The sequence below is a fragment of the Microtus pennsylvanicus genome, chromosome 6, assembly GCF_037038515.1.
Source record: "Microtus pennsylvanicus isolate mMicPen1 chromosome 6, mMicPen1.hap1, whole genome shotgun sequence".
NCBI lineage: Eukaryota > Metazoa > Chordata > Mammalia > Rodentia > Cricetidae > Microtus > Microtus pennsylvanicus.
Genome location: NC_134584.1, coordinates 55,727,321 through 55,746,009, shown reverse-complemented (window position 1 = coordinate 55,746,009; position 18,689 = coordinate 55,727,321). Strand labels below are relative to the sequence as shown.

The 18,689-nt window shown below is 43.3% G+C and overlaps 1 protein-coding gene across 1 annotated transcript in view; it reads left to right on the top strand.

Moving 5' to 3' along the window:
- Window positions 1–7,138: 7,138 nt before the first annotated feature.
- The window catches only part of Wdr41 (WD repeat domain 41), a 45,528-nt gene continuing 33,977 nt past the window's right edge, over window positions 7,139–18,689 (top strand). The window contains exons 1-2 of the mRNA XM_075976290.1: window positions 7,139–7,329; window positions 9,582–9,697. Of these exons, the coding sequence (XP_075832405.1) occupies window positions 7,279–7,329; window positions 9,582–9,697 (167 nt within the window). The 5' untranslated portion in view covers window positions 7,139–7,278. The remainder of the gene's footprint in view (window positions 7,330–9,581; window positions 9,698–18,689) is intronic.

Sequence of the window (18,689 nt, the reverse complement as noted above, 5' to 3'; positions counted from 1 at the left end):
AGAAAGAAAGAAAGAAAGAAAGAAAGGAGGCTTTATTGTATTTTTCAAAGCAAAATTTGTTTTGTTGTTTCTTTCAACCCCTTCGTTGGCATTCCTGTCCACCTTGTGCCCGTCCACATGGAGCAGGCCCCAGCCCCCTTCCCACTTTTCTGTCACACTGGACCTGTGCCCTCTCCACCCTGCCACACCTCGTGACATCACTCCCTGTCCCCTCTGGTCTCCAATCCGGTGTCATTATCTATACCCATCCTCACGACCCATTGTTTCCATACATGTAAACATGTAAGACTTAGGATCTACATATGCAAGGGACATACAGGGCTCAACTCTGAGATTAGGTCGCCTCACTTAGTAAACCTTTCCAACTTCATTCATTTTCCCGAACATTTCAGTTTCATTTCCCTTGACAGTCGTATAAAATTCCATTGTGTCTTTGTGCCACCTTTTCCTTATCCGTCTTTCTGTTGATGGACAGCTGGGCTGGGCCCATTTCCTCGCTGTTGGGAACAGTGCATTTATAAGTGTGTATGTGCCGGGATCTCAGCGCTGAATGGCAGGAGTGATACAGCCCAGCCGTATGGTAGTTCTAGTGTTTGTTTTGCTGGGTAGCCTCTGTACTGACTTCCAAGGTGATCACACCATCTGCACCCCATCGGCGGTGGGTAGAGGTTCCTTTCCCTCCCCTAACCTCTCCCGCACTTGTTTCCTTGATCATATATCCGGCTGGAGTGGGATAGAATTACAAGGTGGTTTTAATGAGCAGTTTCTTAATTCTTGTGTGATTTTCTTTATTTTCATTTTATATGCGTGAGCATTTGCCTGAATGTATGTCTGTGTACTATGTTCATGCGGTGCCCACAGAGGCCAGAAGAAGGTGGTGGATCCCCTGGGATTGGGGTTAAAAATGGTTGGGAGCTGCCATGTGGGTGCTTGGAACTGAACATGGGATTCTTTGGAAGAGCCAGTGCCCTTAACCACAGGACTGTCTCTCCAGCCCCAATTCCCAATTTCTCTAGGAGCTGTTTTAAAGTCTAACAATCCAGTAGCTTTATAATTTTGTCATTGGCAAATTGTGTTTTCCCACAAGTTGAAATCTTTGCTTCATATAATATGTAATTTTGGTTTGTATTCCCATTTAGAGTGTGACCTATGAAATACTAGTTTTAGTAAGGTCCTGTAGGAATGCTGGCGTTTCTATTTTAATAACAATTGACTCTTGACTTAGGCACACATCCTAACTGTGTGCTGTAGTTTCAATGCCAGTTCAATTTTAAAGAGTTTGTGTTACTAACTGGGTTTGGCCTCTTCAATAATTTGTTTTGAACATGGGCAGAATTCTGTTAGCTCTGTTCTCTAAGTTTTTGGTGTGCATATTAAGGTAAGATGTTTGCATACAAAGCTGAGGCAGGAGAATGAATTTACATAGATAATGGGAGGTTGCATAGGTTTCTCTCCTCAGTTCCTCTTTTCACTGTGCTCCAGTGCTTTCTGGTGTTTTTACGGTACTCATTTCCATCCTGACCAGAAACGAAGCAGCTCTGCAGCTTTTCCATCTTTAGTGCCAGCTGCTATGGAGTCAGAAAGATGGCAAATGGGTTCTGGATCCATCAAATGGAGAGAAGGTTTTATTTTTCTTAGAGTTTTTTTTCTGAGCTCCCCTGTATTAGCTGCTACCGCAGCTGTCAGAATTGCTGAGGGTGTGTTGAAATCTAGGCCATGGGAGGGGGAAAAATGGGGGTGGGGAGAACGCTAGAAGCCTCACCGATTCTTTTTGAGCTTTGTGGATTCCCTTTCTTCAGGGTCTCCAGCCACAAGAAGCCGTCCCTGTGTCTTGTGGCACCACAGTGGTCACTTCAAGGTTTGAGTCTTTTCCGGCTTGGAACTTCCGGGAGTAAAGGAAATGTCGATTTGGTAGTGTTGTGAACTCCAGGGTTCCCCCAGTTCACCGTTTTCAGGTCCTTGGGGGACAACACCATGGATTCTGTGATGCTTTATAGTTGGTCTAACCTGGAGAGAAACTATAACACGCATTTAGTTCATTCCACCCCAGAAATGGATCCTGACTTGTAGCGCGATTAATAAAAACTCAGAGACCAAAATTGGGGTTCAGTCTGAAGAGCAGAAAAGCAAAGCAGCCAGTCACTGACTCTTACCTTGTCCTCAGTCTGAAAATGGTGATCCTGTCTCCAGGAAACCTCAGAATGAGACTGTGACTGAGAACTGTCTCTTCCTGTTTCTATAATCCTCTCTAGGACTAAAATTAAAGGCGTGCACCACTGGGATTAAAGGCGTGCACCACCCAATTTTTATGGCAACTAGTGTAGCTACTGGGATTAAAGGTGTGTGTTACCACCGCTTGGCTGCAAGCCTGACAGGTGGGGCTGTTTTACTCTCTGATCTTCAAGCAAACTTTATTTATTAAAATACAAATGAAATGCCACCTCACTAAGTTTTTAAAAATGTGTTCTAGATTTAAGTTGCTTACCACTCATATGGCTTACAAATATTTTCTATAGTCTATGGCTTATTTTTGTATTCTAGCAGTGTCTTTGAAAGTACAGATATGCTAGTTTTAGGGAGCATAATTTATCATTTTTTACTTTTGTGGATTGTACTGCTGAGGTCATCTTTAAGAAATCTTCATCCAACACAAAGTCACAAAATGTGTCAACATGCTTTATTCCAGAAGCTTTATAGATTTTGGATTTAGACTTATGTTAATGATGCATCTTAAACTTTGGATCTAAAGTTGAAGTCTGGATATAGTTTGAAGTTCATTATATGAGTATGATAGTCATATGGTTCTTGCAGATTTTTCTGAAAAGACTTTAAGACAGTTTGCCCTGGTAGGTGTGAAGAGTGGCATGCCACTGTGGTTTTTGACTTGGGCTTCTCTGATGACTACTGTGTAGTTTATGTTCATGGGCTTCTACACTGAGAAAATGTTTATTTAAGTTATTTGCCATTGTTTTTTAATTGTGTAAGTCTTACAGCCTTTTTTTCAATATTTCTTTGGCTATTTAAGACTTCCTGTAATTTGTGTGTATGAAATTGAGGATTATCATTTTCATTTTTGTGAAACATTGAACTTGAATTAAATTGTTCATTGCTTTGGGTAGTACTGCTATATTTTAGCATCATTTTGTGAACATGAGACAACTTTCCACTTTGTTAGGTCTCTTAAATTTATTCAACAAAGTTTTGTAGTATTCGATGTACAGGTTTTAAAATCCTGGGTTAAATAGATGCTTAAGTAATTATTCCGAAGTGTGCTATTATAAATAGAGTTGCTTCCTTAATTTCCTTGTGAGTTTTTTTGTTGCTAATTTATAACAACACAGCTGTTTTTGTGTTAATTTGGGGCTCTGTAACTTTGCTGAACTCCTAAGTTGTAGTACTTGCAGATTCTTTGAGATTTTCTGTGAAGCTCATATGCTTCACAATCCTAACGATGGTATCTCTCCTTTCCATTTTGAATTCTTTTGATTTCTGTTTGTCTAGTAGCTTTGACAATACTTGCAGCAACATTGTGATGGCCATTCTTGGTTGTTAACTTGACTATGTCTGGAATTAACTAAAACCCAAGTGGCTGGGCACACCTGTGAAGGATTTTTCTCGACTGAATCATTTGAAGTGGGAAGACCCACCCTAAATCTGGAACTTCTGAGGTAGGAAGGGCCACCTGAAATCTGGGCTACACTTTTTGGTGGCAGCCTATATAAAAGACATGGAAGAAGGAAGCCCTTGTTCTCTGCTTGCTTTCCATCTGGAGACAGCCATTGTTGGAATAGCCTGACCATAACCTGTAAGCCACTCTAATAAATCTCATATACACATATATTCTTTCTATCAGGTCTGTTTGTGTAGTGAACCATGATTAATAAGATTTTGGTACCAGAAGTGGTTCTAGAGCAACAGGAGTGTAAGTTACTGAAGCCTCTCTGTTGTGAGATAATGGTGAAGATGTGTTGCTCTCATTGGTTTAATAAAGAGCTAAATGACCAATAGCTATGCAGAAAGAGGTTAGGCGGGACTTATGGACAGGAAGAGAGTGAGGGGATGAAGAAAGGTAGAGTCACCAGGAGACACAGAGAGAAACCAGTCGGATGAATAGGACACATGTAATGGGATAAAGCCACGAGGCAGAAAGTAAGCTAATAGAAATGGTTTAAGTTATAAGAGTTAGTTAGAAGCAAGCCTAAGCTATTGGCCAAGCTTATATAATTAAAAAGTCTTTGTGTGGTTGTTTGGAAGCTGGCTGGAGGGACAGAAAAGTTGGTCAACACCTCTCCCATGACTAAAGCTCCTTCTAGAGGTTGGAGAGCCCTACATACCTATGGTGTGAACTCTCACAAACCTGTCATGAGACAGGCGCATCTGACTGCCCTGATGTACCAATCGTGAGAAGAAAGGGTCTAGTGACTCTATAGAAAATTTTGAGAGTTTTCACAGTTATCAAACGATACTAGTGGCTGCTCCTAGGAGCTCTGGGTAAATTGACAAAAAAAAAAAACCAACCAAAATCAGCTCAATGACAAAATTAATGAACGTCTAGCATCTCTGGATAAGGTGATGGAAGACAAGAGTGAAATCTTTAGGCAGCAGTGCCTAGTTGGAGGAATTTCTGAGATTGCAATACATGCCACTGCACTTGCCTTTTAAAAAAACAAAACACAAAACAAAACAAAAGGGTTCCTAGGATCAAACTCAAGTCTCTTTATGCTTGCAACACAGAGCTTTTGCGACTGAATTGTCTACTCGGCCCAGATTTGTTCTGTTAATAGGCCAGAGCTTCCTGGTTTTTATGCTTCAGAGTCTTAGTTGTGCTTGAAAACTGGCATTTTAATCTTAAAATCCATTAACTGGCTTGAAACGACTGCTGAAGTTTGTCTCCACTCCGGGGATGAACCCGAGGAAAAAGCTCAAGACTTTCTTGGGTCTTTTCTGAATCTGTGCTGTCCTTGGGTCTATGTGGAGAATTTTTTCCTAAATTCACTCATATACATGGTTACCTTGACATCGCAGTCCTTAAATACCTGCCATGGGGGCCATGGGAAGTGGAGAAAAGAGCCTGCCTGCTGCGGATGGAAAGGGTAATGGCAGGTCTGTACAACAGCCACTTTTCTCCTAGAAGACCAAAGCTTTTAAACAGACTCCAGAGTCTCTAGCAGTGTCTTCTGACAGGCTCTGCTGTCACAATTGTCCCCAAGGTAGAGGGTGAATCCCTGCTGAGTCCCAGACACCTTTCTTCATCAAGGAGAAAGTGTTCATCCTCAGTGCTCTCAACGGCAGGCGGGATGTTCCCTAGATTCCGCTACTGTGAAGGTGGGCGGGGCCCGGAAGAAAGCGGAACATCAGGATAAATTTCCTGCTGTCTGGACAGCCATGCTGCCTCGTTTGAAGGTACTCCTTCTAGAGCGGAAGTTCAGACACTTTGGGGCTTCTTTTCACTGAAGGCAAGACTTTTCTTCCGGGAGCTAGTCTCTCTTCTGTCTGTCCTCTCCACTTCACTGGGTCGTTTGGATAGCAAACGGAACACAACCTCTACCTGATGCTTATGTGATTGTTAATCTTAACTGCCATCTTGACTGGATTTAAAATGGCATGAGAGAGACAGGGACACATCTAGGCACGTCTTTGAGAATGTTTCTAGAAAGAATTAACTGCAGAGAAAAGTCTGCCTTCAACCTGGGTGCCACCATTTCGTGGGCTGAGATAAAGGGGAGGCAGCTGAGTGCTGTTTCCTGGCCCGCCCCAGCGTAAACTGCCACGGACCCTCCGTGCCCTCCCACCATGATAGACTGACATCTAGGAAACCATGAACTAAATGGCTTCTCCCTCCCCCAAGCGTTGTCTCTGTTAGATATTTGATCACAGCGATGTGAAAAGCAACAGGCTTTGGGAGCATTTTTCCCCTTCTTTTTGCAGAGTGCACTTAGAATAACTAAGAATAATCACAGTAGCTCCCAGAATCTCCTAGGTCCTGGCAACTTGAGCAGGTGCTCGTGTCTAATACATTTAAGTGTAATATATAGCCCAGTCTTATTTTGCCTAGGCCTTTCTGCTTTGTCCCTAAAGGCGGTAGTTTTTTATGATTCTTTATTGCATCTTCGTGCAACTATATCCTATATATTAATGCACTGGAAGGGACATTTACATAGATTTCCCCACAGAAATTTACTGCAAGGAGCCTCATTTGAAAACCTAACAAATACACATCCATGGGAGAACTTTAACCAACACATTTGTATGTAACAAAGATTAGATCAGTAATTCTCAAGCCTTGCACTCCAGACACTCACCCAATGGACTGTCCCCAAACCTTGACTTCTATGCTCCAACTACGGATATTATTACTTTTCTAAGTTTGGCCGGGAAGCCTGAACCCTATATTTTCAAAAGCTATCCAGGTAATTTCTGATACAAAGCCATGGTGTATAGCCACAGTCCTCTGATTATTAAGAAAACTGGAAAATTCAGTGGTTGACATAGAATGTTTGGGGCTGTTTAGTGTGCTGCAGCATGTGCAAAGGCCTGCGTTCCAGCTGCAGCTGCAGCGGTTGCCAGGGAGGGAGGAAGCCGGCTTGGAGGGATATGGATTGCTTGGCTTTTACTTTCTGTTCTGGAAGACTGTCTTAAACAGCATAGGCAACAGTTAAGAACAAGATTCTGAAATTTACAGATTAGGTCATAATTCCATCATGGCCACTTACTGGCTTTTATCTTTAGACAAATTACCTAATCTTAAAGCGCTTCAGTTTCTTGATCTATAAAGAGGGGCGTGTTATTTATGTGAGCATTTATGTAGACAGCACTGGCGCAATACTTGTACAGTAGCACACAATGTTAGGGGTGTGTGTGTGTGTGTGTGTGTGTGTGTGTGTGTATAAGAGCGCCACTAGATCCGTTCCGGTGCAGAAGTCCATTGCAGGCACACCTTCCCCATCTGGCTCTTGGGAAACAGGGAGGTTTCCTGGGACGCATTCCACAGGGCATCACACAGGATGTTGGTCGAGCGCCGGCCCTTCACAGTGGTGGCCGCAGCGCACGTCCACTAGGGGGCGCCCGAACGACCTGAGCTCTTGCGCCAACCGCACGGCACCCACGCGCGTGCTCACTGGGGCCGCGGAACCTCCGCCTCCGCCGCCGCGGCTTTCCGTGCCGGCTCCCGAACTAGACTTCTGTCTTCCCGCTGCCTCGCCTCTGGCTCACCGAGCGCCATCACCGGCGTCTGCGTTGCGTCGATCTCGCGGCGTGGGCCGCGGACGCCCCGGCCCGATGCTACGCTGGCTGATCGGGGGAGGCCGCGAGCCGCAGGGCCTGGGCGAGGTAGTGCGCGCGGGCCGGACAGGCTGCGGGGCGGGGCCAGGCTGCGGGGCGGGGCGGAGCGAGGGGCGGGGCGGAGCGAGTGTGCCTGGGCCGCCGGAAGCAGGTCTGGGGCCAGGCGGGGAATTTAGGGTTGCTCCAGGGCCGACTGTTTAGAAAAGTGGGACTTAACTACAAACCAGCAGGGGCAACTGCCTCCCTTAACGTGTTTGAACTGATGCCTCTTGCCGACATCGACTAGCATTTGCTTAAGGAATGCGGAATGAACTAGCTGCTTTTCGAGAAACAGACAAGAAAATGATTTCTGTGCACGGTCTCATTGTCACACTTAACTTATACTTGAAATAGTAAAATGATTTTGCCACCTTAAACAAGTTGGCGTCTAAGATTTGTTTCATGTGCCGCCTGAAACAATTTGTGTTGCCTTTTCTTTCTCATCGGAGGCGTTTTTTACAGTTAGTATTATTGAACAACTTGGCAGTTTTAACTCTTTCAGCTTTGTCATTGACACCACGATTTAAAACAAAATCGAACCACTTATTTCATACGATTCTGGAATCCTTCGGGTTATGGAAGAGTTGTGGGTTATTGAATGGCTATGTAACATACATATGACAATTTGAGTTAACATGTTTGTTTGGTTAGTATAGTATTTAATTAATCAGTTCTGCCATGCCTGGCAAACTCCCACTTGTGGGAAGCAGTTTCCATAACTGAGCATCTGCTAGAGGGAGACGGGATAAAAACAAAACCATCACCTCAGGGTGGACTTTCTCCAAAAGCTTTATTAATGCATGCTGGTTTTTACTTTTTTTTTTTTTTCCATGTAAAAGTACCTTGGTTGTGCAACTGCCTTGAATATTATATTATCAGAACCCCTGATTTTCCCTAACATGTGTAAGAACATGACTTCAGCCCTCCAATCTCAGTGATTCTTCTCAATCCTGAGGTAATGTCCCCGAGGATAATACAGTGTCTACTGTTGGCTATGGTTAGGTGTGATGGGGGCAGTGTGTGGAAAAGAGGCTTGCCGGTAAGTATCCTAACACCAGGAGAGGCCTCAGTGACAAAGACTTATCTAGTCCTAAATGTCGCTTGTGTCAGACTTAAGAAACCCTGCTTAAGAACAAAGCTTTTTATGGTGGAATTGTGTGGGGTTTGACTCCAGAAGTGGGGTCAATAAGATTTACCGTGCAGAGTTAAGTTACACGGTGTGTGTCCTTAGTGAAGAGTCTGCTATTGGCCTTCCAGATAAAACTCTGCCTGTTGGAACTACCTTTATCAGTACAGTTGCCTGGAGTTGAACTCGGGAGTCTGAATTATTTCGTTGCTGTCTTTGTTCATTAAGCAGACATCTTCTGAGTGCTTTTGGTGAGCTGCTACGGTCTGTGTTTGGTGCATTTAGTCTGTAGCTTTCTTCCTAACCAAACATGTTGCATGCATGTGTGCGTGTGCGTGTGTACGTACATGTGTGTATGTGTGTGTGGCTGTGTGTGTATGTGTGGGTGGGTGTGTGGGTTCTGTGTATGTATGTGTGTGTGGCTGTGTGTGTATGTGTGGGTGGGTGTGTGGGTTCTGTGTATGTGTATGTCTCTCTGTGTGTGTGCATGTGTGTATGGCTGTGTGTGTATATACATGTGTGTATGGGTGTATGTGTATGTATGTGCATGTGGGGGGGTGCCTGTGTATGTGTATGTCTGTGTGTGTGCATGTGTATATGTATGAGTGTGTGTGTGGGTGTCTGTGTGTGTATGTACATGTGTGTATGGGTGTATGCGTGTGTGTGTGTGTATGTCTGTGTGCCTGCATATGGGGGGGGCACAGAGGACAACTTGTTCTTTCTTTCCATCATCTGGCCCAGGAGTGAACTCAAGTCTTTGGCTTAGTGACAGGTGCCTTCACCTGCTGAGCCTTGGTTCGCCTTGGTCGCCAACAAACTTTGATGGAGAAACACTCCTAAAAAAATTGAGTTAAATTGGGCCAATATTTTTTTTTTAATTAGGCTTATTGAGACTTTAACAAAACAAAATTTGCTGTTTGCAAGTTTACTGTGGCTTGAAAATACTAAGATTTTTGGTAAGAGAAATAGTTACATGTAGAACTGGCAAATTAGGCACTTGATATTGTAGGAACGTCTATATTAGTATTAGAAAGTAATATCCCATGGCTTTAAAAATCTTCTGTTCTTATGTGGATACTGTGCGGTTGTAAATCATTTTATCTTTCTGTTTTTGCTTTGTTGTTTTCATTACAAGAAAGCTGCTTTGCAGACGATAGGAGAGGATCAGAGTCAGAACCCCTACACTGAGCTGCTGGTCCTGAGCGCGCACCGGGACATTGTCCGGTTCCTGGTGCAGCTGGATGACAACAGGTAGGGGACTTACCCCGCGACTGCTCGCTGCTCAGAAAGACGGTTTAGAGTGTTTCTGTTAAAAACAACTGCAAAATTAATTCATCTTTTGTAAAAAAAAAAAAATCAAGAATCTGATGACAATTGGAGAAACACAACCAACTGAAAGTAGTAACATTAATAGAAAGTTGAAATGGACTTTGTACCCTGATGAAAATGTTTAAATTTGTTTAAACCCAGTATCACCTTGTCCCATGTCACATGGGGACTTGTGGCTTATGTTTGTTTCCTTTTTTTATTTGATGTTTCAGAAAAAACATTGTCATGAGGTTTTAGAAATATTCTTACTAGCTTAGAAGAAGCAAATGACTTTAAGAATTTGATTTTCTGGCTGTCAAATCAGGAACTAATACGGTGTTTAAATACTAGGTACATGCTAGAATATGCGTGTTGTGGAGTATTACGTTAACTAGGCAAAGATGTCTTACATTTGTTTATGTGGGGGATATTACTTTAACTATGTAAAGCCGTGTTGCTTTTGTTTACACTGCATTTGTTTAATGATGTAAAGATGTGTTGCTGTTTCACCTTGCCTGCCTAAGGCACCTGACTGGTCTAATAAAAAGCTGAATGGCCAGAAGCTAGGTAGTAGAGGGATAGGTGGGGCTGGTGGGCAGAGAGAATACATAGGAGGAGAAATCTAGGCTTGGGGGAAGAGGAGAGAAGAGAAAGAGGAGGAAAGAAAGGAAGATACCCTAGGGCAGCCAGCCAGACACAGAGTGGGACGTACAGAGGGGAAGGAAGATTAAAAAGCCCAGAGGCAAAATGAGATGAAGAGAAACAGGTTAAAATAAATTATAAGAGCTAGTGGAACTAGCATAAGATAAGGCTGACCATTCATAACTAATAATAACTCTCCATGTCATGATTTGGGAGCTGGTTGGTGGCCCTGCTGGCTTAGTGGAAGGTAAAGTAAGGTTTAACCTGAATTTCTGTCATTGACAGAAACTTCTTTAAAGCCCTGCATCATTCTCCGGTTCCTGGGTAGCGCATGCGATGTCTGCCGTGTCTAAAAGCAGAGACAATGGTGCTGAGGGCTGAGGGCCGAGTGCTTAGCTTGTCTCTCAGCCCATTTAGCTGCGGTCACGTCACTGATGATGTCATTTCCTGACCAGATCTGGAAGTGAGAGTCAGGACTCTGCTCCTCCTCCTTCTCTTCTTCTTCTTCCTCCTCCTCATCCTCTTCTTCTTTCTTTTTCCTTCTTCCCTCCTCCTCCTCCTCCTCCTCCTCCTCCTCCTCCTCCTCCTTCTCCTCCTTCTCCTCCTCCTCCTCCTCTTAGGACTTAGTTCAGTGACTTAACATGTAGTCTGCGTTGACAGGTAGTTGTTGAATGAGCTTATGCAGCTGGGCTGCAGCCTACCCTGACCTGACCCGGCTCTGCTGTCCCTGAAGTCCCTCTGGTAACTTGACTGCTTCTTCTCTTTTGAGCTCCTGAATGATTGCAGCTATGATGGCTGTCACTTTCCTGCCACTGTCTGTTGGCTGTCTTTTCAAACTTTTTATCATGTGTAGTTTAATTCCGACTCGAGTGAAGTGAGGCCAGGTTTCAGAGATAGAGTTCTTCCCAGCATTCCCCTCACCTCAAATGCCAGCCATCCTCCGTGTTTCCATATCATCTGCACTTCTGATCAGCCAGCTACAAGTCCCAGCTGCTTCCTTGGGTTTGAAAATTCATTGAAAGGACCTCATAAAGAATCATAGAATGAAAGAAAAAAAAGAATCATAGAATGGCTACAGCTTTATTCCAAACTAGACCTCAAGGTCTGCTGGGTATGGGTAGCCTGGGACGAAGGGAGGCTGAAAGTCCCAAACGCAGAACCTCCAGGTCCTCAGGGCTTGCTGCCTTCCCTTGTATGTGCTGCCACGGGGGAGCCCACTGGAACGTTGGACTTGCAGTTTTGAGTGGGGTGTCACTGTGTAGGCATGTCTGTGCAGTGAGTCATAATCACAACACTTCTGGAAAGCCGGTCTGCTATCCTGTGGTATCAGGAAGCCCAAGACTTCTCATGGCTCATCTCTTCAGCGTAGCCCACCCCCTGGCCACATTATTTAAGAGCTGACACCGAGTCGCCCAGTAACATGAATATTGAAGCCACTTCTATCACTAAGGAAATTTCAAGGGTTCAGAGGCTCCCTTCTAGGAACTAAGGGCCAAGGCCAACAAAATACTTATACACTATGTCTCGACCATGGCTCGAAAAGATTTGCCTCTAATGCATGTTACTAGCTAGATTGCATCGTTTTCCAAGTCATGGCATGGAAGTATAGCACAGCCTGCTTGTGCCTTTGGTTAATGTTTGTTTCCCCTCCATTTTTGTAAGTATAATATTTGTTTATGGCTTAAATGACCATTTCTGTGGGAAACAGCATTTCTGCAAAGGTGGAATTTTTGGGTAACCGAAGGTTTCATGTGTCATATTTTATCCCAGGAAGTTACTGGGTTAAAGACATCCAGATAATAACTTATAGCCACTCTTATGTAGGCCTTAAGGAATTCTAAAATCATGTTGTTTGCAAGATTAGGTAATAAGTATAAAGCGTACTCTCAGGATCTACTCTTTAAGCTTCATGCAGGCTGTTAGGGTTCCACGCTCATCCTGCCTGTCCTTTAGGATATGCCCTCTGGGTAATTATTCCACAGCTAGGAGAATCTGAAAGCAGGGCTGAGCTGTGGAGTGGTGGCTGTGGAGCCAGCACTGACAGATAGGACATGTTTTCATGGTGACACTCATGACTACGTCAGCTAGGTACAGAGAGGAGTGGTCTGTAAGTAGGAAAAGCTGGAGCTGACAGTACGTGATTTCACGGTGAAACTCGTGAACATGTCAGCTAGGTGCAGACCTGTAGAATATTGAAGTTCTATGTTCTTTAAAAATTTATTCTGTAGCAAAAGAGTCTCAAAAGTAAAGATTTAACAAATATATGAAAAATATATTAATTATAATATTAGGAAAATAATTAGATCTCAATGCTTTTACCATTAAAGTTTGGTGCCCTCCCCCACCCATTGGAGATTGAACCAGGGTTTCATGCATTCCAGACAAGCATTGTACCAGGTGAGCCATACACCCAGCCCCCAAAGTGTTTTAAAATATATAATAAATGTTTGTGCCTATTGATAGGTTGTTTTCTTTCTAACTGTTCAGTTGGGATTATCTTTGTTGTGTTAGTGCATTCTTAATTTATGGAAAATACCCAGTTTTTAAATAAATTCTCAGTGTTACACCTTTTATTTATTTATCTGTAGTTTTCGTAGGCGTTCCATGGTCAGCTATTGTAATCCAGGTTTCACGCTTCAGGTCTTTAGATAATATCATCTGATTGGAAATTTTGCAGAAGGATTTTCTTGTTTTCTCAGTGTCTCACCTAAAACCAGTGAGTGGAAAATTTTCTCGATTGGTTTTTGAAGATACCAGATAAATCCTATATATCACCTAACAGACAGCTGCCTTTTCTTCTCTTTTTGGGTGTTTTTTGAACGAGGGTCATATTGATTGGGAGATCTTCTTCAGAAGGCTAAGCCTCAGCAAGAATCTTCCAGAACATGGACTGTGCTGAAATTGCACGCGGCTGTAGCGCTGACACATAACACTAAACCGAGTTCACAGCGCATTCTTAGACTGGCTTGTTCTGCCGCTCATTTGACCATTCCTTGCTCCTCCAGGAAGCAGACAAGGTTATATAGGAAGGTGGTTATGACTGGAAGAGAATCCGATGACCCATGAAGCCCCAGGCTGCAGGAAAAGATGCTTCTCAGGAGCTGGGGAAGCTGAATTTTTAAGGCAGTGTTGTTTGGTAACTCACTGAGAACAGAAAGTGTACTCTGCCTTTAAGAAGGTATTTTTAAGTTAAGAATATCCCTTCTCATTTACTACATTCAGAGTATAGAAATCAGTAATCAGAATGGCTCAGAGAGCTGAGGGAAGTGGCACATGCCTGTAATTCTAGCATTAGAGAGGCCAAAGTAGGAGGATCAGAAATTTTGAAGCCTGCCTGGACTATATATGGAGCTCTAACACCTTGTCTCAGAAAAACAATTTTTTAAAAATTGTACTGAAAATCATAGACAGTGCAATAAATTAAGGAGGCAGACTAGACTGTCTCAAATTCTAGGGTTCCCATGGAAACACTATAATAATATTAAGTATGTATGCATTATTAGAAAAAGAACAAAGCAGAATCGGCCAGGGCATGCTGTCTCAGTGCTGATGAGACCTGGTTCTGCAAACATGGGAAGCCCAGAGGAAGGACTGCCTGTTGGGCCAGGTGCATCCTCTAGATGGAAACAGGCTTTGTGCCTCTTCCCTTGTTGGCCTTGTGCAGAGCAGGCCCCTAACTCTAACACCTCGCTTAGCACCCGGAGACTTGGAGCCAGTTCGGTCTGAGTTTGAAATGATCCTGACGTCCTCAGCCGGAAGCCATTGGACAACACATTCCTCAGAGCGGGGCAGCTGGTCCCCTCTTGAACTGGAAGGTGCTTATTTGGACCTGATACACTTCCAATATTGTATCTTAGACCATTTAATTTTTAGATTGCATTAGCAGTCAAGCTTTTTAAGAAGCTGTACCTGGAAGAAGCTATAAGCAGAACCCCTTTGTCACAAGGTTCAGTAGCCCAATAGTTACTAATAGGCTTTGGAGTAAGTTGTTAAAGTCTATGCCTTCCATCTGGCATTCTCACTTACTGTAATAGATTTTGCTAAAGCCCATTTGATGCCAGTGAGACAAAACCTTGTTCTGGTCCAGGGTTCTTGAATGACTTGTAAATTTGCTTGTTGCTTTGGAATGTACTCTGACTTAAAGCATGGCCGTCATTGAGCATGTGTCTCGCCACCCTCTCTTCTCGTTACAGTTTTTGTCTTCTGACTATTGTAGAAGTGTGGCTAGGTTTTAATTCAGTTAGCTAAGTGAGTAAGGTTGAGACGGTGTCACGAGCGGGGACATCGTAGCTGCCTGATGCGGTGGCATTGTTAATTTTGGGGATAAACACAGAATTTGCGTAATAACTTTTCAACTTTAAATCCTGCCTTTTAGCCAGCCAGTTGTTTCATGTCCGGGTAAAACCACTCTCCCCTTTCTTATTTGAACATCACTGTCTTGGTGTCTTTAGAGTTCACAGACTCGAAAGACAGTTTGAGTGTGGATAAGGAACTAACTGTGGCCAGTTGCGGAATTGCACACAAGTCTAAATCCTATGTGTTCATAATGATCCTAAAAAAGAGAACTTACTGCTTCCTGTAAGGAAGTGCTAAGAAATGAACCTTATTTTGAAAATTGATAAAGGACCAAAATCAAGACTTATACTGCTTTTCTTATTTAAACCGTCTTAGGATCGATATCAGTAATATTTTTTGGGGGAAAATCTTTCTCATAGAAGGGTTGAGGCTAGGAAGAATAGTAGAATTGATTGTGATATTGTAACTTTTTATGTGCAGGGGATGAAAAGAGATTTTTTTAACTGTGTCCATAGGTTTGTTGGCAGAAGCTTCACAGGTTAAGCTGATTCACAAGAGAAATAGACATGTAATGTGTGCTTTATGCCCACATACAAGAGTTCTCAGTGATGAACGAATTCAAAGCAGAGGTCGAAACTTATTAATATAGATAGCATCATGTGTGTGATGGCCGGGCGTGTAAGAGAACTCAGATTTATTTTTATGTGTATGGGTATTTGGCTGGCATGTATGTCTTTGCACTACTTGCATGCTGGGTACCACAGAGACCAAAGAGGGCATCAGATCCCTGAAATTGAATTACAGATAATTGTGAGCCACTCTATGGGTGCTGGGAATTGAACACTGGTCCTCTGCAAGAGCAGCTGGTATTCTTAACTGCTCAGGCATTTCTCCAGCATCGCTAAAGGCTGCATCTTACCAAGAGAACAGCAAGTTCTTAATGAGAGACTCAACTGTGGTTAATACGTGGGCTTATTTCGCATCAGAAGAAGAGAACAATCGGTGTGTTGAGAAGTGGCAAAGCAAAGGGAGGGGACTGAGTTCCTTGTGAATTCTGAGAAGACGGATGCTTCGGGAAGCTCATGGTTAGGTTGACCTAGGGGATAAAGTCTACATATGAAGAGCAAGTACGCAGAATAAAGGAAACTTTAGGAGTCTGGACAATCGTAATACATAGATCTTACCTGCATCTTGCTTCTCATAATAAACTTAAAAGAATTGGGAGACAGCAAGGGGAATGTGACCCCTGAGTCCATGAAACTAAATGTTCCTTAGGCAGCGCCTTTAGAGGTGTCAGATACTGAAGTATTAATGATGGGGGGGGGACAGGTGTTGCTCTATTAATTTCTTTGGCAGCGGGTGGAAAAGTTAAAGTTTGTTTCACAGAGTGTAGGTTGGCTTTCAGATGTTCTGAAATCCAGTGTATTCAGTTGGACAAACAAGCATGCCTGTGTTCTTACTCATTATGCAGTGAACTGCAGGTTGGCTTCAAAAACAAAGAAAAAGTCAGACATACAGCATTCAGATAGCCAGGGGAACTGCAGCTAAGGGAGGGTTTCTGATTGCTGTCAAGCCCGGTAAGGAATGAAGAAGGAATTCTAAATCTCAACAGCACATTCCGAGCAAAGTATCAATAATCTCTTTTCCCCCCATATCTAAAAAGTCCATGTGTGGGATAAGAATAATGAATAATGGGGAATAAAAGGTGCACACCAAGCTCAGCAGTCATTCTCCCTGGCTTTGCCCTTACCCGGTGCTCAGAAGACTGCACCTGAGTGTGGATGGGCTTCCTCAGGGAAGACTCAGTGTCTGTGAAGAAACAGGTTATTTTGTAAGTCAAGCTTTGAATTTATGCCTTACAAATTTCAAACTGAAGTAAAACCACAGCAAGCAAAAGCTTCCTCAATTTGCTTCGACAGAGGCCTACTCTCCTGACCCTTCCCCCTCGCGTTGCCCAGCCGCCCTTAGGGTAGGCCAGCCTTGCCAGCTGTGAGAACTACCACAGAGCTTTCCCATCAAACTGCTATCTCGCCCATGGAACTATTTTTCATGGTCAAGAAAAAAGTGCTGTTTAGAGGAAACTAGTGAAGTTTCAGTGGCCTCGGCCCCTTGTTTCCTGAAAACATGTCAGTGTCTTATGAGTGTTTGTCTTTGTGAGTCCCTTCAAGTAGTTCTAGTACGCAAAGACCAATTGAAAATGGTGATTTGCAGGCTGGAGAGATGGCTCAGTGGTGAAGAGCACTGGCTGCTCTTCCAGAGGTCCTGAGTTTAATTCCCAGCAACCACATGGTGGCTCACAACCATCTGTAATGAGATCTGGTGCTCTCTTCTGGCAGGCAGGCATACATGGAGGCAGAATGTTGTATACATAATAAATAAATCTTTTTTTTAAAAAAAAAAAAAAAGAAAATGGTGACTTGCTATTTTAACTTTATCTGTTTCCTAGGCATTGCAGAAGTAACCATTCAACATCCCTTTATTTACCTACCATGCTATAGAATGCACTTGTGAGTTAGGTAGCGAGGCAGTGCACAGCTGGTTTCTGGATTGCCACAACTGTGCTGTGTCTTGGCTTTTCCACCTCCTTACCGTTTGTACAGATGCTGAGTACAGAAAGATTTGCGTTTAGACTTCTGGGTTACACCTTTTGCCAAGTCCTTTGAACTTGTAGGACTTGACCTATTTGAAAGTGCTTCCTGTGAGTAACAGATACTGAACAGAGTGATTATTTGTGAGTTTGCCTTGTTTGGTGTCGGTCTTTGTTGAGCTCTATGGTTCTCAGCATATAGTAGGCAAGAATGAGAACATGGTTTATTGAGATGCTCAAAGTGAAGGCCTTAAAGGGAGCTGTTTCTTACACTGGCACCATGAGACTTCTCTGTGGGCTCTCAATCCAGACCCTGTAGTGGGATCTGTAATGCTGTATCGTGAGCTCCTGCAGGACGGGGACCGTCCCTGTTCCTGCTGATGCCTGGTTTCAGGATAAGGTGTCTGTACACAGACTACACAGGCGGTTCCCTAGTAACAGATTTACTTTTTATAATCAGCGTAGGAGAAGGTGGAGCATTCTAGGTCTGCTGTAGCTCCTTATTAAACCGCCTCTGCCTCACCCTGTTAAACTTGTTTTTCCATGTATGTCATTTTTATTAGCCATTTAATTATGTCATCACAAAGACTATTAAAGAATTTTAATGGTTCTAAATACTGAACTTGGGCTTTCTAAATTCTAAGCAAGCACTCTACGACTGAGGTACATTCCTTGATTTTTTGAGACCGAGTCTCACTACGTAGCTCAGGCTAGCCTTGAACTCAGTATGTATTCAGACTGACTTCAAGATTATCACCCTTTTTGCCTTCACTTCCTGAATACAGAGATCAAAGGATGTACCACCACGCCTGACTCGAAAAGTACTTCTAAAAACTTGGTTTGAAGGCAACTAAGGAATGCAGAGAGAGAGAGAGAGAGAGAGAGAGAGAGAGAGAGAGAGAGAGAGAGAGAGAGAGCACCAACTGGCTATCCAGTATTAAATAAATGGTCAGCCCTGGAAATATACTGTACACAGATCCCAAGAAGCAGAATTTTCTTCATTTTTAACTTCTGAAATTTGGGCACATCACATAATTGATGCCCTTCAGGTATACTTGGCAGCCCCCCCTCCCCCAGTGGTACACAGAATAACAGTGTTTATAACTGATGATGCCTTAGATTGCGAAGGACAGTACACTTCTGAGTGTTTGCTCAGCTTTGAGATCTCAAAGACGAGGACCACAGATGACTTGCCTTGGTGGTTTTCTGACTCCAGCATATCATCTCAATAAACTCACAATGTGTAACAGAGAAGCTGTTCTCTCAGTATCGTAAATGGAGGCTGAAGGCTTCAGGTTCTAGTAACGTAGCTGGTAGCTCAGGTAAAGTGTCGTGGTAGCAATCACCTTTCTTTCGTTGAACTGTTTAGTAAGTTTTACTGATGTCTGAGTTACTCCTTGATTAACAGCT